This window comes from Struthio camelus, chromosome 12 (genome assembly GCF_040807025.1).
Source record: "Struthio camelus isolate bStrCam1 chromosome 12, bStrCam1.hap1, whole genome shotgun sequence".
Classification (NCBI taxonomy): Eukaryota; Metazoa; Chordata; class Aves; order Struthioniformes; family Struthionidae; genus Struthio; species Struthio camelus.
The window spans coordinates 23,381,342-23,401,436 of record NC_090953.1 but is presented as its reverse complement, the minus strand read 5'-3'; the positions used below and the strand labels follow the sequence as shown (position 1 = coordinate 23,401,436).

General features: G+C 65.3%; 2 protein-coding genes across 7 annotated transcripts; one reads left to right on the top strand and one right to left on the bottom strand.

Moving 5' to 3' along the window:
• Positions 1–1,764: 1,764 nt before the first annotated feature.
• Positions 1,765–6,122, top strand: CPLX3 (complexin 3). Its single transcript, XM_068958759.1, has 3 exons — positions 1,765–2,723; positions 3,201–3,288; positions 4,838–6,122. The coding sequence occupies exons 1-3, from the start codon at positions 2,563–2,565 to the stop codon at positions 5,060–5,062; spliced, it is 474 nt and encodes a 157-aa protein (XP_068814860.1). The 5' UTR covers positions 1,765–2,562; the 3' UTR covers positions 5,063–6,122.
• Positions 6,123–9,994: 3,872 nt separating this feature from the next.
• Positions 9,995–19,523, bottom strand: ULK3 (unc-51 like kinase 3). 6 transcript variants are annotated; one of them, XR_011143756.1, is made up of 18 exons: positions 19,389–19,523; positions 18,409–18,549; positions 18,027–18,147; positions 17,683–17,787; positions 16,891–17,034; positions 16,348–16,430; positions 15,801–15,956; positions 15,554–15,659; positions 15,081–15,121; positions 14,671–14,773; positions 14,255–14,319; positions 13,996–14,074; positions 13,872–13,912; positions 13,194–13,241; positions 13,046–13,100; positions 11,647–11,891; positions 11,158–11,453; positions 9,995–11,052 (listed from the first exon to the last, which is right to left on the bottom strand). XR_011143756.1 is itself a non-coding variant. In XM_068958649.1 (16 exons), exons 1-16 carry the CDS (start codon positions 19,488–19,490, stop codon positions 11,875–11,877), a joined length of 1,407 nt encoding a protein of 468 aa, XP_068814750.1. In that variant the 5' UTR covers positions 19,491–19,523; the 3' UTR covers positions 9,995–11,874. The 6 variants fall into 6 exon arrangements, 3 of the variants coding, with proteins under 3 accessions (XP_068814750.1, XP_068814752.1, XP_068814753.1); XR_011143755.1 differs by having other exon boundaries at positions 9,995–11,453; XM_068958649.1 differs by having other exon boundaries at positions 9,995–11,891.
• Between the last annotated feature and the right edge of the window lie 572 nt (positions 19,524–20,095).

Genomic DNA, 20,095 nt, shown 5'->3' with positions numbered 1-20,095 from the left:
AACCCCTGTTTGTGGCCGTCACACCCTGGGTTATTATCCAAGCAAAATAAAGGTTGATTTTTTTTCCTTTCCTTTTAAGAGAAAGTTTCGCCTGGTGCTACCTTGAGGGAGGGGGAAGGGAGAGGATGGGCCAGTTCCCCCTCCCTCTTTCTCTTTATTCTATCCCTTCACAGCTGCTCCATCATTTTAATCTGCAGAGATTGTCTTTAAATTTCGGAAATGAAATGATTTCCCACAAGCCAGGATTGGAGTTTGGATATGCACTCATTTTTCATGAGAGGGGAAGAAAAAAGGGAGAAATGTATGCTAAAGCCAGGCTGGCCATCTGGAAGGGAGGTGCCATTCCTGATGCCGCTAATTGCTCACTCCCCACGGCCTGTGATAGGGCTGCAGGGAATAGCAGGAGTGGGAGTGGGAGTCAGGGTAGGACGAGGGCCGGGAGAGCTAGAGGGGCTGTGGGAATTATGCAAGGAAATCAGTGCCTGCTCTTTCCTCGGCCTCCTGATTTAACTGACCAATGAGCAGATGGGTCCCTAGGCCAGTTCTGGTACAACAGCAAGGCAGCGCTTGAAGGGAGTGTAGCAGCTTTTATTAGAATTAACTAATAAATATCATTGATATCACTAGGAAAGAGAGGGGCAAGCTTTTGGGTACGTCAGCCCTCAGATCTTCACGGCTACAAACAATTGCAACTCGCGTGTGCTGTATGTAGCTTTTATAGGGCACTAAATCCTGTCTGTTCTCCTGCCAGCCCCAAAGGGCGGTGAGCGCAATGGAAAAAGCTGCTCCGTTAGCCTGTGGAGCTGCTCCATCCGCAGCTCCTTGATGCGCACATTGCAGTGTAAAAGCGAGGCATCATCTCTGGCTGTCACTGAATATGTGGAGACGGGTGCAAGACAGACGCTGGCGCGTGTGCGCCCTGGCGGCGTTGCGCAGGCCTCCGGGCTGTCGGCACCTGGCTCTGCTGCACGCAGGACCCTTGGGGATCCCAGGGGGCAGGACCCTCGGGCTTTGGGGTGTGGGACCCGTGGGGCTCAGGGTGCAGGACCTTCAGGGTCTGTGACCTGCAGGGCTCAGTGTGCAGGACCCTCAGGGTTTGGGGTGTGGGGCTTGGGGTGCAGGACCCTCAGGGTCTGGGACCTGCAAGGCTCGGGGTGTGGGACCCTCAGGGTTTGGGGCGCAGGACCCACAGGGTCTGGGGTGCGAGACCTGCAGGGCTCAGGGTGCAGGACCCTCGGGCTTTGGGGTGCTGGACCCTCAGGGTCTGGGGTGCGAGACCTGCAGGGCTCAGGGTGCAGGACCCTCGGGCTTTGGGGTGCTGGACCCTCAGGGTCTGGGGTGCGAGACCTGCAGGGCTCAGGGTGAAGGACCCTCGGGCTTTGGGGTGCTGGACCCTCAGGGTCTGGGGTGCGAGACCTGCAGGGCTCAGGGTGCAGGACCCTCGGGCTCTGGGGTACGGGACCCTCGGGGCCTGGCAGGGCCAGGCAGGGCTCGCAGCAGCCCCCTGCTCCGGAAGCCCCCAGGCTCCTTCCCCCCGACAGCGGCCCCCGGCGCCCCCGTGCTCCGGGCGGGAGGGGCGGCGGCTCCGCCTCCTGGCGGCGGGGCCGGGCCGGGGGCGGCGGGGCCGGGCCGGGGCGGCGGGGCCGGGCCGGGGGCGGCGGGGCCGGGCCGGGGCGGCGGGGCCGGGCGGGAGGCGGTGCCGCCGCCGGCCGCGCACACACCGGAGCTGTCCGCGCCGCGGTGCTGCAGCTCCGCTCCGCTCCGCGCCGCTCCGCGCCGCTCGGGCACCGCTTCCCGGCCAGCCCGGCCCCGCCACGGGCGGCGGAGCGGCGCGGTCGGGCTGAGCCCCGGCGCCCCGCGAAGTCGGGAGCTCCTCTCGGCAGCACCACGCATCCCCGGGCACCCCGGGAACCCGGGACTCTGGGCATCCGGCTCCCTGGCTCATCGGTGACCCGGCACCCCGGGAACTCGGCTCCGCAGCACCCCGCCTCCCCGGTAACCCCGTACTCTGCCAGTCCCGGTATCCTACCTCCCCGGCTTCCCGTTACTCGGGGCACCCCGGCTGCTCGGTAACCCGCTCCCTGGTAGTCCGCTTTCCCCGGTTCTTCGGATCCCTGTAATCCGGCACCCGGCTCCCTGCTGACCCGGTTCCCCGAGATCCCCCGTAACCCGTCACCCCGGCTCCCCTGCTCCGCCGTACCCCAGCTCTCCGGCTCCCCGGCAATCCGGCTCGCCGGGCTCCCCCGTAACTCAGCACTTCGGCTCCTCGGCTTCCCTCGCTCCCCGGCTCCCCGGCACCGGGGACTCCTCGGGCTCCTCGGGCTCCTCACCTCCCCGGCTCCCCACTCGCTCCCCCTCGCTCCCCCGCACCCCACTTCCTCGGTACCCCGGCACCCCCTGGCTCCCCAGCTCCCCACCTCCCCGGCACCCCCGGCTCCTCGGGCTCCCCGGGCTCCCCAGCTCCCCAGCTCCCCGGCACCCCGGCTCCTCGGGCTCCCCGGGCTCCCCAGCTCCCCAGCTCCCCGGCACCCCCGGCTCCTCGGGCTCCCCGGCTCCCCGGCCATGGCGTTCATGGTGAAGAGCATGGTGGGGGGGCAGCTGAAGAACCTCACGGGCGGGCTGGGCGGCGAAGAGAAGAGCGAGGGCGAGAAGTCCCCGGCGGAGGCGCAGGGCATGACCCGCGAGGAGTACGAGGAGTATCAGCGGCAGCTGGTGGAGGAGAAGTGAGTGCGACCGGCCTCGGGCCCCCTGCATGCGGGAGCGGGCAGGCAGAGCCGGGGGGGGGGCAGACGGTGCTGGGGGGCAGCCCGGCCCTGAGGCAGTTTAATGAACCCCTGTAATCCCTTAAGCCGCTTCCTCGCCCGGGAGATGGGATTGCTTTCTCGTTTCAGGCTACATTTTGATGTTGCTGGTGTTGTGGGGAGGAAATGGGGGGATTGGGGCTTCGCAGGGAAGGTGGCGAATCCCCAGGTGGGGGAATGGAGATGAGCTGAGCCCCGGGGCTGCAGGGAGCCCGGCCACCCCCCAGCCGGACCAACCAACACCAGTCTTGGCCGCGGTCGAGCCCAGAGCCCCCCGCTGCCCTGTGCAAGCTGGGGAGCGGGGAAGGCATACACCGGGCAGATGGTCCCCATGGCTCCCAGCCCCATCTTGGGGCTCGGGGCCATCAGCCACCACTAATCACACCCTGTGGTTCACAGGATGGAAAGAGATGCCCAGTTTGCCCAGCGCAAGGCGGAGAGGGCCACATTCAGGTCCCACTTCCGAGACAAGTACCGGCTCCCCAAGGTATGGCCGTGCCGGGAGCGGGGATGTAGAGCAGAGCCCCAGCACAGCCCTCCCGCGGGCTAGGCAGACGGGGCCACGAGGGGACAGGTGGGACCCCCACTCTGCAGGGAGGGGAAGGGGCAGACCAGAGGGCACTGGACCCACTGGCAAGGGCCAGCGCTGGCTGGATGCTTTGCGAGCTACAAAGCCCAAGTTCAAATCAGCTACCCAAAAAAGCCTCCCTTCACCCAGCTCTTGGCTTTTTTCTTGGCCCCTTCCTGCCCCACATGCCCCTGAGTGCCCTAGGTCCCCTGCTCCCTTTGTCTCGAATGGTGGGACCCCTAACGCACATCCTCGGGTTTGCCTGATCCCCACTTTTGCCCCCTAACTTCAGCTCAATGAGAGTGAGCTGCCTTCACCCCAGACTCCCTGCCCCGTCGCCACGAGTGCAGCCAAAGTTGCCCCTTCCCTGGTGGATTAGCCAGCTCTCCCTCCCTGTCCCTCCCCAGGGTGTTTGGCAAACATCTTCTGGCTGAATCCCTCTTTCGGAACTTCTGCCCAATGAGTGATTCACTAGAAACAATCTAATCAGCCATAATTCAGCCATTCTTGGACTTACCGCAAGCTCTTCTCCCCCCAAACACACCCTTTATTCAGCAGGAGCCTTCCGGAGTCTCTCGGTGGTGAATACTCTAAATTGGAGCTGGGCTAATTTTAGTTCCGAAAGGTCAGCTAAGCCAAGGGGTATTGTTCGTATTGTTTGAAATTGTTCGTCCAACCTGGATGAACACCCCAGTCTTACGCCCGTTTTCCTACCGGGATATAAAAAGCTAGAGGATTTGTTTTCTTCTGCCAAAAGGGAAGGCAGGCAGAATAGAAGAAATCATGGAGATTTTTCTCGAGGGGAAATGGGGATTTGTTCAGAGATGGCCCCCGATCCCTTCGCTGCTTGCTCATGCTTGAGATGTCCCTTCGAATATTTAGACAAGTTTCTCCTGCTCATTACTGATCCCGCTTGGCAGTTGGTCTGCCTCTCGCAGAGCCTCCCTGTGGCTCCTTGGTGCAGAGCTGACCCTGATCTGATCTCCGGTGGGCACAGTCTCGAAGCAAACATGTGCCTTAAGTGCATGCCTGCACCTCTCCTTTGTCCAGCCAAATGCTCAAATATGAGCTGAAAGCCTATTCATAGTGCTGGCACACTCCGGTTTCCGTGTCAGCTCTTGCTCGGCCGATTGCTCACTCGGTCCGCTGGTGCGCGCGTGGGCTCTGCTCTGCCGTGTCCCCTCGGGGTCAGCAGTCGCGGGAGTGATAGCGCTCATGGGCACATCCCGGCACACAGCGAGGGCCTGCCTGCGAGTCCCGAGGGACCGACCCATGCGGGCATCGCAACGCAAACAGCCCAAAGCCCTGGGCTGCCTACCGAGGCCCTGGGCTGCCTACCGAGGCCCTGGGCTGCCTACCGAGGGCAGAAACATCGATGTGAGCTTTGCACGTGCCGTTTGTGCCTCCAGACGGCCCCTTTCCCACCAGCTCAGTGCCCCGTGCTTCACTTTCTCCTGGTCCGTTGCAGAACGAAACCGATGACAACCAGATCCAGCTGGTAGGAGGTGACGTGGAGCTGCCCAAAGAGCTGGCCAAGATGATCGAGCAGGACAACGAGGAGGAGGAGGAGAAGAACTCTGTTATCGGGCAGCTCAGCAACATCCAGAACCTGGACCTTGATTCCTTGAAAGACAAAGCCTCGGCCACGCTAGAGGACCTGAAGCAGTCGGCCGAGAAATGCGCCGTGATGTGAGCCGGCTGAGCCCCCCTCCCGTCAACGTGACAGCCCTCTCCCTCGCTGCGCCCGCGGGGGAGAAGGGAGGGGACGCCGCCAAGGGTCTGGCCGCGGCCTGCACGGAAGTCTGCCGCGGGGACCCCACTGATGTTGTCACCCTTGCCCGCGTGAGCCGGGTCCTCATCCAGAGCCATGTTGAGCCTCGAGTCCCTGCCCCAGATGCCCCTGTTTCGTACGTGCCGGTAGCCCTGACGTGCCGTTTTTTGTTCCGTTTTGTTCTCCGGCCGGAGGTTAGAGCGAAGAGCCAGCATCCCCCAGGGCCTCCCCGTGTGCCCGCCGCAGGGCCCAGCGCGTGCGATCGGCGGGAGCTGGGGGGGGTAGCGGGGAAGCGAAGCCCGAACGACCTTGGCGTGTTATTGAACCGCGTCAGCAAGCGGGAAGTCAAAGGCTTTCCAGCAGAGCGGTGGCCGTATGCTGCTGCTCCGCCTGCACGTTTAGACTGAGCCTCCCAGAAGCGACGGGGAGGATCCAGTTTGCTTTGCCAGGATGAGGCACAATGCGAAATGCCCCCCCTCTACCCAGCACACAAGAAATAACATCCTGTCCATGCAAGAAACAGCAAGCGTTTTGCCCTCGAGGGCGCCGTCGGTGTCTCTCGGAGGACTCGGCGGGGAAGGACCTGCCATACGATCCCACTTAGCAGAGCCGGGCTGGGGAGGGAGTGGGGGGGGGGGGCGAAGCCCAGCGAGACAAAGCCTGAATTAGTGCCCGAGCCAGGAATAAAACCCCTGCTCGGGCGGTGCTCATCATCGCCCGCACAAGCCCTTCCCCGCGGCGCGGCGGTCGCGCAGCCCTCCGGATCCCGGCGTGCGGTCGGCTAGCGCCCTTGTGTCTTCCAGGAGAAGAGAGAAAACGGGGGGGATGGAGGGAAGGTCCTGCACGCAAGGGAGAAATGCCTCCTTCTCTGTCGTGGTGTAACTGTGCGCTGTGCTCTTTTGAGTGTCTACACCTACTATGCTGTCCCTGTGCCATGGTACTGTTACAACCGGTGGAATAAATACCCGGAGATGTCTATGCATTTCTTTCTCTCGTAGAGCTCCCTCTGACGCTACGGTCTTGCCTGGAGAGCCATTGGCATCTGTGTCTCCATACACAGGGCCCGCAGCGCCTTAGCCCTTCGAAACAAAACCAGCCCGGGGTTTAGGCTGAGCATAGACCTAGCGGGAGCCTGTGCGTGTCCCCAGCCCCGGGCGCCCGGGCCAAGGTGCCGAGAAAGGGGGACAGCTCCCGGGTGAAGGGCGTTTGGGCGCCGGGCAGCCCCTGCAGCGGCCTCCCGTCCCTGTAGCGGAAATACGCGGCGCTTTAGCCAGACCTTCGCTCGGCACCCAGGCAGGTTTCCACGTCACGCAGCCCTTGCTCTGCCCAAACGGCCCCATAAAAGGGGGAGAAAAATCACAGCTCTCTTCCCACAGCCTGCAAGAAGAGGGGCCCAACCCCTTGCATGATTTCCCCTTCCCATCCCCTTCCAAGGTTTCCAGGGGAGCCCGTCACTTGCCCGCTCAGTGCCAACCCCCATGCCCGCTGCTGAGACCCCCTGCCCGGGGCACGGCCACGTCCTGGCTCAGATCCCTCCGAGCTCTGCCAGCTCCCTGCGGGCCAGAGGAAGCGGCACCATTAACACACGCAAAGGGGAGCCCGTCCGCAAGCGAGGGTGCCGGGCGGCACAAGGGATGCCGCGAGCTGCCGGGGAGAGCGACGCAGCAGCAGCTCAGACACCTCTCGCAGCAGCAGCCAGAGGAAAACGCCGAAAACGCCAAAAACGCCACGCGCGGCTGCTGCTGGGCGTTTCGCGGTGCCTCCTGCCCAAGGCAGGCGGCTGCCCCGTGCCAGCGGCTCGGCGGCGGCCGCGGGCTCTAGCAGCCAACGAAGCCCCGCAGCTTTCGCGGACTTTGGCCCGTTTTTAGCAACCAGCGCTCCGGTCAGGCTCGCCGTCCGGCCGCTTTAGCGTGACGCCCGCGGCGCTGCTCCCGGCAAGGACGCGTCTCGGCGGGGAGGAGACCGCTGCCATCCGCCCCACCGAGCCCTCCCGGGAATCCTGGCACCACCCGCGGATGCCCCGGCCCGAATCACAGCGGGGCGGCTCGAGGGCCATGTGCCGTCGCCGGGAGCACGGCAGCCAGCCGACGCTCCCTGCTGCGCCCCGGCCCGAAGGGTGCTGCCTCCTGCCCTCGGTGTGAGATACCACGCTGGGGCCGGGTAGCCCTGCCGCCGGGGGGAAAGCTGATACACCCCACATTTCGAGGTCATCCCACACCTCGGTGCCTCCTCATACCGGCTAACGGAGCCCCACTGGGGCTCGGGTCCAGAAACGGGCACGGAAAGCGGCCGCAAGGAAGGAGGAGCTGCTGCTGCTGCGCCGGGTTGTTTCAGGAGGCGCCGCGACCCGCAGGCGGGCGAGGAGCAAGCAGCCCGCTGGGCTCGCCGACGCGTCTCAGCCCCCGAAACGCTGCCGGCGCCGATGCCCTCCGGCAGCGCTGCCGTAAACACGTGCCCCGAAATCTTAAAGCAGAGACTCACGGGGGGTTAAACCAGAGACTCAGCCCCCTCCCTTATGTATTATAAACCCCCATATAATTCCCTAACCTGCAGGGCCAGGTTTCGGGGGCAGCGGAGGGGGAGGGCGCCACTTCATCCCTCCTCCGTGCTCCAGCACGGCCTTTCTGGTTGCTCCAGGCGTGATTTTTAAGCCAGGTTTCCCACGTGAACTATCCAGGCAGCGCAGCCGGCAGCTCGCGCAGGGAGAAAGGCGGATTACACCGGCGGGGGGGCCGAGCGGCCCGGGCAGGGGGGACGCACGTCCGAGCAAGCCCCTACGAGCCACTGGAGAACCTCTGCCACCAGGTGCCCTGCTAAATAAAGGTCCCGGGCGCCGGAGGGGCTTCTGCCTTCCTGCGCCCGGAGCCGGGGGCCCCGCGGCGCCAGCAGCGTCGCTCCGGGCCGAAGCCGCGCGGACCTGCCAGGATCGCCCCGAAAACCGGCTCCCGCTTTCCGCAGCCCCCTCTTTAACCCCCCCCGAGCGTTTCGCCGCGCCGGACTCGCGCTGCTGGAGCCCGTCTGCCCGCGCCGCCGCCGTCCCGAAGCGCTGCGCGGGGGCCGGGGGGGCCGCAGGGGCGCCCCGCCGCGCCGCCAGCCTGCTCGCCCCGCGGGGCAACGGCCGGCGATGCTGCCCGTCTCGTCCGCCCGCGCGCTTACACAGACGAGCTCGGCCGGCGCCAGGCAGCTGCGGCCGCGGCTCACGCTCGCCCCGGGCCGGGGGGCGGACGGCTTGAAAGCGCTTTAAAGCTTCAGGATGTAATCTCTGCTCAGAGGTTTTTTGTTTTTTTTTTAAAAAAAAAACCCACATATCAAACGGCCGTGACCCATCTGCCCGGGAAGCTCTGCGGAGCTGGCGCCGCAGCCCGGCGGCCCCGGCCGAGCCCGCGGCGGCACGCGGGACCCCGGTCCGCGGGCGAGCGGGACTCGCGCAAGCGGATAAGCCCGCGGCAGAGCGAGCGGCGCTGCCTATGTTTTACATAAAGAAAGATGCAAAGGGAAAATAAGGTCAAAGCTCGTTTTGGCTGCCTCGTGGCCCCGGGGGTCTTTGGGTGAGCTGGGAAGGGGGGCAGGAGGCAACGGTGGTAAAGCCAGCGAGGGCTACAGCAGAGGAGGGGGTCCCAGCAGAGGAGGGGGTCCCAGCAGAGGAGGGGTCCCAGCAGAGGAGGGGTCCCAGCAGAGGAGGGGGTCTCAGCAGAGGAGGGGTCCCAGCAGAGGAGGGGTCCCAGCAGAGGAGGGGGTCTCAGCAGAGGAGGGGTCTCAGCAGAGGAGGGGTCCCAGCAGAGGAGGGGGTCTCAGCAGAGGAGGGGTCTCAGCAGAGGAGGGGTCCCAGCAGAGGAGGGGTCTCAGCAGAGGAGGGGTCCCAGCAGAGGAGGGGGTCTCAGCAGAGGAGGGGTCCCAGCAGAGGAGGGGTCCCAGCAGAGGAGGGGGTCTCAGCAGAGGAGGGGTCCCAGCAGAGGAGGGGTCCCAGCAGAGGAGGGGGTCTCAGCAGAGGAGGGGTCTCAGCAGAGGAGGGGTCCCAGCAGAGGAGGGGGTCTCAGCAGAGGAGGGGTCCCAGCAGAGGAGGGGTCCCAGCAGAGGAGGGGTCCAGCAGAGGAGGGGTCCCAGCAGAGGAGGGGGTCCCAGCAGAGGAGGGGTCCCAGCAGAGGAGGGGGTCTCAGCAGAGGAGGGGTCCCAGCAGAGGAGGGGTCCCAGCAGAGGAGGGGGTCTCAGCAGAGGAGGGGTCCCAGCAGAGGAGGGGTCCCAGCAGAGGAGGGGTCCAGCAGAGGAGGGGTCCCAGCAGAGGAGGGGTCCCAGCAGAGGAGGGGGTCTCAGCAGAGGAGGGGTCCCAGCAGAGGAGGGGTCCCAGCAGAGGAGGGGGTCTCAGCAGAGGAGGGGTCCCAGCAGAGGAGGGGTCCAGCAGAGGAGGGGGTCTCAGCAGAGGAGGGGTCCCAGCAGAGGAGGGGGTCTCAGCAGAGGAGGGGGTCCCAGCAGAGGAGGGGTCCAGCAGAGGAGGGGGTCTCAGCAGAGGAGGGGTCCCAGCAGAGGAGGGGGTCTCAGCAGAGGAGGGGGTCCCAGCAGAGGAGGGGTCCAGCAGAGGAGGGGGTCTCAGCAGAGGAGGGGGTCCCAGCAGAGGAGGGGGTCCCAGGAAAGGGGGGGTCCCAGCAGAGGAGGGGTCCCAGCAGAGGAGGGGGTCCCAGGAAAGGGGGGGTCCCAGCAGAGGAGGGGTCCCAACAGAGGAAGGGGTCTCAGCAGAGGAAGGGGTCCCAGGAAAGGGGGGGTCTCAGCAGAGGAGGGGGTCCCAGCAGAGGAGGGGGTCCCTTTCGTTCTCCTCCTCGGCCTGAGCTGCTGCAACGCACAAAACCAAAACCGGAGAACTTGGAGAGAAAAAGAAAAGGTATTTAATAAAGACAATAAATTACATTCCCTTGAAACACAGCCGATTCTGAGCAAAGCCCCTCGCTTCACAAGACACGCGGCGCCCACCGCTCCCCGGACGCGGCCAGCAGACAGCGGCCGAGGGAACGAAAAATCGCAGGCCGGGAGCGCCCGTTCGCGGGGCTCCAACGAGGGCGGGCAGGGCCTCGAGCGCTCCTCGGGTACGACGGCCGCCAAGGCGAGGGCCAGGCCCTGCCGGCCCGGAGGGAAGGGGCAGGCGCGACGCCGAGGCCCTCGTCCCCAAAGGCGACTTCTGCTCGCCTGCTGTACCTGACGACTAGGAGCACGCACGCTAAAGCACTGTCTCAGCTGAGAGCTGGTAACACCTTATGACACGAATGACAAAGGCAGTTAGGATCTCCTGAGTCGGGTTACAAAGAGGTTTCGCATCGGGCCCCATCTCTGTCAGTGCGAGCAGACGAAATTTTGCGAGCCTGAACGGCCTCACCGGAGAGCGGGCTTACAATCCCCCGCTCCGCTGTTCGCCGCGGCTGCTCCCGAGAAGCAAGCCTGCAGCCCGACGCCGCGGCAGGAAGAGCCGCGCGTCAGCGGCGATGATGAAATAGTGCAATTCGGCGCTCGAGGCCGGAGGGAAACCCAGAGCGGCGGCGGGGCCGGCAGGGGCCGAGCAGAGGAGCGCGGCGGGCGCAGAGGTAGTCGGTGCAGTGACGAAGGCACGGCTGCGGGATGCTGCCGCAGCAGCCCGTTGCGGTCCCGCTTCCCACCCTCTCAGCTGCTAACGCCCTCCCGGAGCCAACGGGCCACGGAGAGAAATAACAGCAGCCAGCTCCGCAGCCAGCTCCGCAAACAGATGCAGCCCCCCGGCTCTGATCCTCGCTGCAGTCAAAGGTCCGTAAATAGCGGTGGGTTTTTGCCAAGGTGCCACAAAGTGTTTTCCGCCGTGGGTGCGAGCTGACCCCCCGTGTGCTGCTCGGCGCCAGGCACGTGCTTCTCCTGTCACCGCTCGGGTCAGGACAGAGCCGCGCAGGGGCCAGGCGCTGCCGAGGCAGAGAGAGGATCTGGGGGAAGGTCTCCCCACCCCCCCCCCCAAAAGAATTGGAGCTGCGGTAAGAAATATCCAGCCGAAAAGGCAAGAGACGTACGTGGCCGGCGGGGAGTCTGCACGCAGCGGGGCGAATTCTGCAGGAGTCCAACGCCAAGATAAAAATACTCATCCCATTTTAGCCAGCGGAGGGAATTAGAGTGGAATAACCTGCCTGCTGCGGTCACGGGAGGCTGCTTCAGCAGACGTTCGAAGCAGGGCTCGGAGGGAACTCCTTATGACGGGAAAATGAATTAACATATCCCATGGGGGCAGGGGCAGATGGGCCTGCAGATCCATCCGCGAGGCGCTCTCCAGGGAAGGGAGAGCGAGGGCGAAAGGATCAGCTGGAGCGAGCTGGGAACGGCAAGGAAAGGCGGCCGTCACGCCACCGCCGTCTGTTCGCCCGCCCTGGCTTTCCCAGCCGCCGAGCCCCGAGGCTCTCTTCGTGCCGCTGCGACACCGAGACGTGCCCACGTGCACGCTCAGCCCGTCCAGAGCCCACGTTAATCCGTACGCCCCCGGCAGCGCGAGGGAGAGACAAGGTTACCCTGATGCATCCGGCACGAGAGCCTCTCCTTTCTTCCCCTCCGACGGCAGCGCCTGACGCTGTTCACGTGGCTGTCGCAGGGCTCGCGCAGGGAGCGATTCGGGGACAGCGCGAGGCTAGGCAAGGCCAGGCCGAGCCGTACCAACCTGGCAGGCGAGCACTCGGGTCCCGGGATGGCCAAGCCGTCCGGCTGCAGCCGTCGCCGCCGCGGGCCGGCTCCCCTGGGCGTTACTGCAACGTACAGGCTGGGCCGGGAAGAGAGAGAAGGGCTGAACTGGGATGGCTGCTCTTAGACTGGGCCTTGAGAGCGGAGACCAGGCGGCTCCTTCCCCCCTGCCCTGTCCCCGGGGGACCTCCCGGGAGAGGGGGGACAGCAGACACCCATCTGAGGTTGCTCCACTGCTGTTACAACACCGGCTCCGCACTGGGAACAGTATCACAGCCCGATCTTGGAAGGACACTAAATGCTGCTCTAGGAACCAAACAGTGCCACCGATAGACTTGGAACCGACTCGCGCCCCAGACGGCTCCAGCGGAAAGCTGCTAGGCAAGGAGGGGTAACTTCCCATCCCGCGGGGCAAAACAACAGTCTCCGGTGGTCAAACGCTCTCCAAAGCTCTTCCCAAACCCAAGCTGCCTCGGACCCTCCACGCACACACACAGCACATGCCGAGATCTGCAAACCATGCCAGAGCTCGCAAGACAGATGTCCTGGGAAAGACTGAGCGCTCCTGGGCACCGATTACCCCAGACTGAAGGGGAGGAGGCTGTCTGGGGCCAGCACGACCAGCAGGCAGAACAGCCCTACAGCTGCTCAAGGAGGAGGCTCGGGCCGCGGCAGCGTGCCCGCCGTGCAGAGACAGCACTAGAACCCCCCGGCTCTCCCCGGCCCCACTGCCTTTAGGAGCTTATTGCCAAGAAGACGCAGGATTAAAATAATAATCATAATACAAACGCTCCCCCTCCCTCTGAGGGCACAGGGAAGGATTTTCATGTCAAATGGGGTGGTCCGAGCCCTTCACGTCCTCCCACCGCAACTCCAATCCCCGCCTGCCACAGCTGCGCTGGAGATCATGGCTAAAAAGGGATGGACAGTTCCCAGGAGCAGGGGGGCAAAGACCTCAAAGACTCGGGGACAACGTCCCATTTTGTCCTCCCTGGCACTGCACTAGGGCTGCCTTTTGTGTCCGACGGCTCTGTCTGCTTTATTGCTGGCAAAGGCACAGCCGCAGCCTTAGAAAAAGCCTGGGTTTCCCACCAAGCAGGACAACCAGCCAGGGCCCCAAGGGAGAGTGCTTTCCCAGACCCCTTTTGCAAAGCCCCCTCTCTCCTCCCCTGCTTCTGACAAGGAGAGAGGAGACGGCAACGGAGGCCGGGGCAGGACGGATGCCGTACTCACAGCTCCGGACGGACTCCGCCAGCGCCTCCTTGCCCATAGACTGCGCCTCCCGCATCTGCGACAAGAGAGGAGAGTGGTCCAGCCTGCTAACACCGTCGCTTCCCAGCACCCCCCAGCCCATCACCGAAGCCCTCCCAAGCAGCCGTACCTTGATATGATCTTTCAGGTACTCGGCTCGGGCCATCAGCGTCTGGATCTGCCAGAGACACATGCCAAGTCCCTTCAAAGCAATGCCACAGGGCAGGGGGCACACTGCCCCGAGGCCGGGCTCAGACCCCGCGATGGGGATAGGCAATTGACCTCGGCAGGGTTTGCTGACCCACTTCTGGCAGCCACTTTAGCCCCCAGCACGTGGGCAGCCAGCACCAGTGCCCCTGGGGAGACGGACACCAGGCGCTCCAAATAACCCCTGAACCAAAGCCCACCCGGCAGCCCCCGATGCATCAAAGAGGAGGTCCTGCGGGCTCACACCAGAAGACCTGAAGCACTCGGTGCACCAGGCACCTCTAGAGATAACACCAAAACTGCCAAGAGCCAAAACTCAGGGTCAGCCGAGAGAGGGTTAGGATCAGGCTGAGTCTTGCCAGCAGGAGAAGGACCCCAGGGGCGGGAGGCGACCGAGACAGCTATTTTTGATCATTCCTTCCATCTCCGAGCCCCTCTGGCCCCTGTGCTGCAGGCTACCCTCAAAGAGCTCTTGGTAGCCTGCCTGGCATCTGTGCTTTCTGCAGGAAGCCCAAGGCCTGCCCTGACTCTAGAGAGATGCCAGCCCCCAGCGAGCCCAGCTTGCCTGACCTCCGTGCCAAAAAGGCATGCTGGCACTTACCTCTGCGTGGAGCAGCTCCCGTCTCCTCCCCGCAGGCTCTGCTGGAGAGGGAAGACGTACCATCAGCCGGCTGCACCAGGCGCAGGAGCAGCCCCGGCCTCTACCCACTGTGGCCACAACTCACCAGCCAGAATGAGCAGCAGCTCGCCCAGGCTCTGCTGGTAGAGCTCCAGGGTGTCACCGTCGTCTTTGCCTTCCTCCTCCTGCAAGAGACCCCGCGGGGCTCAGTCAGGCTCAGGGCACGCGCAGGGATGATGCAGGATGGCTGCCGGAGGGATGCTGGGGGGAAATGCGAGTTCCTTCTCCACCTGGGTTTTCTCTTTCCCCTTCCGGAAACCCCCTGCCATTCAGAGGGTAGAGGGAGCCCCCGGTCCGCGGCTCACCTTAGCAATGGCTGCGGAAGCCATTTCCAGTGCAGCACAGAGACGAGGCTTGTCCTTGGCCATCTCTGCAAGGAGACATTTCAGGACAGGCATTGCAGAGCAGCCCCGGGCTGCAGGGAGAGGGAGCTACCCTTCAGCCCACAACCACAAGAGAGGCTCTCCTTCTGCTACGTTGACACCCCTCTGCAACTTCCTCCCTGCCCAGCGCCTTTCTACCCTTCTCAGGCGAAACTCTGCGTCACGTAACACATTGGGGTGCGTGGCAGAGGAGAGATGGTCCAACCGTCTTGCCAGCCTGTGGCCAGGCAGCAGGGAGAGACCTTCTACATGAGCCTCAGGCTTTGCTCCCGTCTAGCAGGGGTCCAGTTCCCAGCTCAGGCTTGTCAGGGGTTGGCTCAGCCCCACAGGAACGATACCTTTAAGGATCTCCCTGGCAGGGTTTCCTTGCTGCAGAAGACTCTTGCTGTCGCTCATGACCAGCGCTTTCAGCTCCTCTGCTCGGGAGATGTACTGCCCCACCTGGTGACAGCAGGGTGGCAGGTTAAGGGGGCTCCGGGGGCCAGCCCGTGGGGTATCTCAGTGCCTGGGGTGGCTTCATGCGATACAGTCAGGCCAGCCTCCCCCTCTCCACTGCTTGCCTTGGGGATGGTAGCAGAGGGCACTAAAACTCCCCAGGGCAGCATCAAGCATCACACAGACAAGCATCACATTGCCTGGCAATGCACAGGGGGACTCTCCCCAGGAGAGAGGACCTTGCAAAGCCAGACTGGACAGGGAAAGCAGGCAGTGCCATAGCCCTTTCCCCCACCAGGACTATTTTGCTCACCTTTGCCCGGATGGCTTCCTTCCGGCGAACATCACTTTCATCTGGGGGAAAGAGTGATCAAACAGCAAAGGCCAGGGCTTGCGAGGGGCTCGCAGAGTCCACAGGTCATCCCGGGACGGGCTGGCTGCAAACCAGGGGCTGCAAACCGGCTGCTGGCGTCCCCAGAGGCTGTGTTGCAACGCTGAACTAATCGTTCCTTGTGCCCAGCTCAGCTGCCTTGCAGAGGCCCACGTGAAAACGAGCCCCTTCCCCTTTGCAGGCAGCACTCGCCTCTTCCCTTGTCCCCCCTCGATTAAAGCACCCCAGTGTCTCCCAGTGTCTCCTGGGGCTCAGGCTTTCCAGCCCTCCGCTCCTCCCCTGCAGGGAAACACGTCTTGGTGCAGCCAGCCACCCCACAGCACAGCCTGGGGACAAGCACAGCTCCATGGCCTCTTCCACTGCCCCACATCTGGGTCAGAAAGGGATCAACTCACAGTGCAGAGCAGGCACAAAATACTCCAGGGCTTTGCAGTAGAGCGAGAGCGCGGCTGATACATCCCCCTCCTGGTCCTTCTTCACTGCCTCCACCACCAGGCTGGTCTGGGGAAGACAAGCCAGCACTGGGGCTCAGATCCAGGCACTTGGCCCCGCTGGGTCCCAGATCTACGCCATCGGGAACTTGGCCCCCCGTGGCCCTGCGAGCTCGTGCTCCAGCCCCCCACGACCGTGCTGCCCACTCACCGCTTTGCCAAGGCTCTCCGGGCTGGGCACGTGCTCCATGTCCACGAAGGGGTGGGCGAAGAACTCCTCAAAGGAGATGCGTTTCAAGGGGTCCCTCTCCAGGAGGCGTTGCAAGAGATCCCTACACTCCGGGGAGAGCCGGGGCCGGCTGGGCAGCTGGGGAGGGAAGGGGGCTGACCCCACGCTGCTGCTCCAGCCGGCCCAGCCGAGCGCCCTGGAGGAGGCGGGATCTACTGGCTGCGTGGAGACCACTGACCCCAGCATGGACCACAGGCAACCCCTTCCCAGGCTGGCACAGCCCTGCCGGGCCCCTGCCCCCGGGCCAGCCCGCACTGCCCCTCCGGATACAGCGCTGCTGCCCTGGCATGATTCAGCCCTTTCCCCTCCGCAGGCTCCAGGGCCAAGCCCCAAGGCTGCTGACCTCGGCACGTTTTCAGGCAGCTGCGGGACATACCACGAAATCCTCCCTGCACCATCCAGCCCTCGCCCGCGAGGCAGGGCCTGACCCTGCGCCCGGCCACCCTGCCCCGTGGTGGCCTCACGTTACCTCGATGACCCGGTCACTGCGGATCTTCTCCTCTAGCTCGGCAAACGACCTGGAGGCGAAGGGCGGCCTCCCGAAAAGTGCCTCTGCCGGGGAAGACAGCGACCAGGGTGAGCCCAAGGCAACAGCACCCAGCCAAGGGGCAAGTCTCTCCCAGGAGCACCCCTGGGTCTACCTCGCCCCAGGAAGGGGACACCGACCCCTGAGGGCTGGCGGCTGCCGGTCCCATGGCTTTGCTCCCCTGGAAGTGCCCTACATCAGGTCTGGGAGGGCAGGAACCACCGTGGGGCTGAAGGATGTTTCGGTGGAGGAGAGATGTGCAGGGGATCTCGGGCCCTACTGCACGGGAAGGGACAGGGGCTCCAAATTTCCCTGGACTGCAAAGGGATTCGGTGCCCATCGTGGGACCGGTCCCTCGGTTTGCAGCAGCCACAGCCAGGCCCTGGGGCACTACCGGGTGCAGGGAGGCAAGAGACGGAGCAGGGAAAACCTCCCTGCAGGCCGCAGAGCCAGGCAGTAAAGGCCAATAATAAAGTCAAGGCCCACCGTAAAGGATAACGCCCACCGACCACAGGTCCACCCGCGCGTCGTACTGCTGGCAACACACCATCTCCGGCGCCATGTAGAGCGGGGAGCCCCTCAGGACGTGCTTCTCGTCCCACGGGGACATGTACTGAGCAAAGCCAAAATCTGCAGGGAGACACGATGGGGAAAGGTTGTGAGAGCTGCAGGGGAAGGAATCGGCTCTGCAGGGGGCTCGCTCTGGGCTGGCTGCTCCGCTTGCGGCACCAGGACCAGCAGCGGGAAAGGTTTTCCCCATGAAGGGCAGTTCAGATGCAGCCGGAAGGCTCCTCGCCCAACAAGGTGGACCGCCTCGGCCTAGCCGCTGTCTGGAGAGAGGGGATCGGTCCCTGCAGTCCTTCCTAGTCGGGACCCACGGGTGAAAAAGAGACCAAACGTCCCTTGGGGACAACAGTGGTCAGCTCCAGTGCTCCCTTGCTCCCGGCGCCCAGGTCCGTAACCCAGCCAAGGTCTGGGAGGAGGGGACAGAAGCCCTTAGGGGACACACCACCCAGCACGGCCCTGGGACCTGCTGTTAGACAGCTCCCTCCCACAGCCCTTCTCCTGTCCGCACCCAGCACGGCAAGAGGCTTCACAGCAAGGAGAGGCTCAGGGACACCCTTCTTCAGCAATGGGTCATGCTGCTCTCCACCAGGGAGACACCCCCCAGACAGGCTCCAGCGTTGCAGCTGGGGAGGAGCTCCGGGGTCCCCTCTCCCCCCCAGCCCTGGGGAGCAGCCCCGGTGCCCACGCGGGGCCCGGCCTCGGCTCTCCCACCTGCCAGCTTGAGCTGGGGGTTCTCCGGGGCGCTAAGGAGGATGTTCTGCGGCTTGAGGTCCAGGTGGGAGATGTTGTGGTCGTGGAGGAACTTGAGGGCGCAGGCTGGATGGGCAGAGGGGCACGTGGCAGGGGGGATGGAGTCTTGCACCCCCTCGCTGCCAAGCTCCCTGCCCCACGCGGATGGATCCCAGCCCCTCGCATCCCCCCACTCCTCCAAGTCCCCTGCGAGGGTTTCCAAAGGAAAAAGGACTCGACGTTCGGACAGGACCAGCTGTCTCCCGGCTGCCTAGCAGCGAGGGCCGAGGGAGGCGGGGGGCAGCGGGGAGGCAGGGTGCCCTTACCGAGCTGCTGCAGGAAGATGCGCGCCACCTTCTCGGGGAGTATCCTCCGCATGCGGATGAAATGGGAGAGGTCGCCCCCCGCGCAGAACTCCATGATCAGGTAGATGTGGTCGCTGTCCCACTGCCAGGCAAGGTGACCCCGTCACGTCGCCCCGGCGGGGCCCGCCGCCTTCCCGGCCCGCAGGCACGCCGCACGTGGCCCTCGCCGGCTCCAGGCGTGGGAGTCTGCCTGGACCGGTCCAGCTGGCTGGACCCTCGCGGAGCCCGAGCCAAGACGGAGTGGAGGACCCCGCAGGACCAGCTGGTGTTGGCTCAGCCCCGGGGGAACCAAGCCCCAGGGAAGAGCGAGCCCCGGCCCCCGGGGAAGCCCACGGCGCCCCACCTGGAAGTCCTTCAGCTCCACGATGTGCGGGTGGCGGATGGTCTTCAGGATCTCGATCTCGGTCAGCAGGTTCTCCACGGACGCCCGGTTCAGGCTCCGCTTGCTGACGCACTTGACAGCCACCACCTCGCGGGTGTTCCTCTGCGCAGGGAAGGGAAACCACCCACGTCCGGCTGGCAGCAGCTACGCGCGGCCCTGCCGAGACCCGTCCCCAAGAGAGGGACCGCGGGGAGCTGGAGGCCTTCGTGGCCCTACCGGCCGTGCCAGAGACACGTCCCCGCAGCCGCACGGGGACACTGCGCGCAGCGCTGCCCTGCCGCCCGCGGGCCCAGCGCGCCGGGGACACCCAGTCCTGGCGGCCGGCCTCTCCCAGCAGGGCAGGTTTCGGGCTCGCCCTTATTTCAGAGCGGGGAAACTGAGGCACGGAGCAGCCGAAGGAGGCACCCGGGCGTCCCGGCAGCGAGTGGCGTTCAGGGACCGGTTCGGAGGGTTGGGGCACGCAGCACCCGCCTGCCCCGTGCTGCACCCCCCCCCGACACCCCTCCCCGGGGGTCCTTCCCGGCCCAGCTGGGGCCAGCGAGGGGCAGAGGAGGAGTACGGAAGGGAGGCGGGGGGGGGGGGAGCAGGGGGCCCCAAGCAGGTAGGGGGTGGGTGCTCGGGGCGCCGGTGATCGGGGGGGGGGGACCCCGATGGGAGGCTGTGGGGGGGGGGGTCCCGTGAGAGGAGGGTCCTATACGGAGGGCTGCCGAGGGGGTGCCACGGGGGGGGGGGTCCCAGCAGGAGGGCTTCGAGGGGAGCCCCACACGGGGGTGTCCAAGAGGGGGGGATCCCAGGCGGGGGGGGGGGTCCTGCATCGGGGGGGGGACCATACCGGGAGGTGCTGCCCCGGGGCGGGGGGGGGGGGGGCTGTCTGCCACCCCGAGGGGTGCTGCCCCGGGGCGGGGGGGGGGGGGCCAGCCCGCCGCAGGCCCCGGCCCTACCTTCCTGTAGGCCTTGTACACGGTGGCGTAGGTGCCGGTGCCCAGCCGCTCGGTGAGGATGAACTCGTCCAGGCGCGGCGGCGCCCAGCCGGCCCGGGCCATGCCGCCCCCGGTGCCCCCCCGGCCCCGCCGCCGCCGCCGCCGCCGCCCCCCTCCCGGCGCGGCGCCGCTTCCGGCCTCCTGCCGAGCCAGGCCGGGGCCCCGCCCCCTCGGCGGCCCCGCCCCCTCGGCGGCCCCGCCCCCTCCCCAGCACGGATGCCCAAGCAGGTTACAGAGGGTTATTTTATTTTAAGCACAAAAGTTTAACTTGACATATACATTTTCCCCCCCCCCCACGAAAAAGACGCGAAGGGCGGGGGCAGAGGGGGGAGTACACGAGGAAAGGGGGTTTTAAAAGTCTCAGGGCTTCTATCGCCACCCGTTCCGCGGGGGGGGGGGGGGGGGGGACGCCCCCCAACCCAAGGCAGCGGCAGCGCGGAGCCGGCAGCAGCCCCTGCCCGCGCCGCCCTGGCCCCGGCCGGCGGGGGGGGGGGGGGGGGGGGGGGGGGAGCGGGGCTGCTCCCCCCCAGCCTGCCTCTCCCTCTTCCCCAGCACATCAACGCCTGCAAGGTGTCAAGCACTCAGGGAAGAGCCACCGAGCCCCTACCGAACCCCCTGGGGCACCCGCCTTCATCAGGAAGGATGTCGGGGGGGGGGGGGGGGCTAGA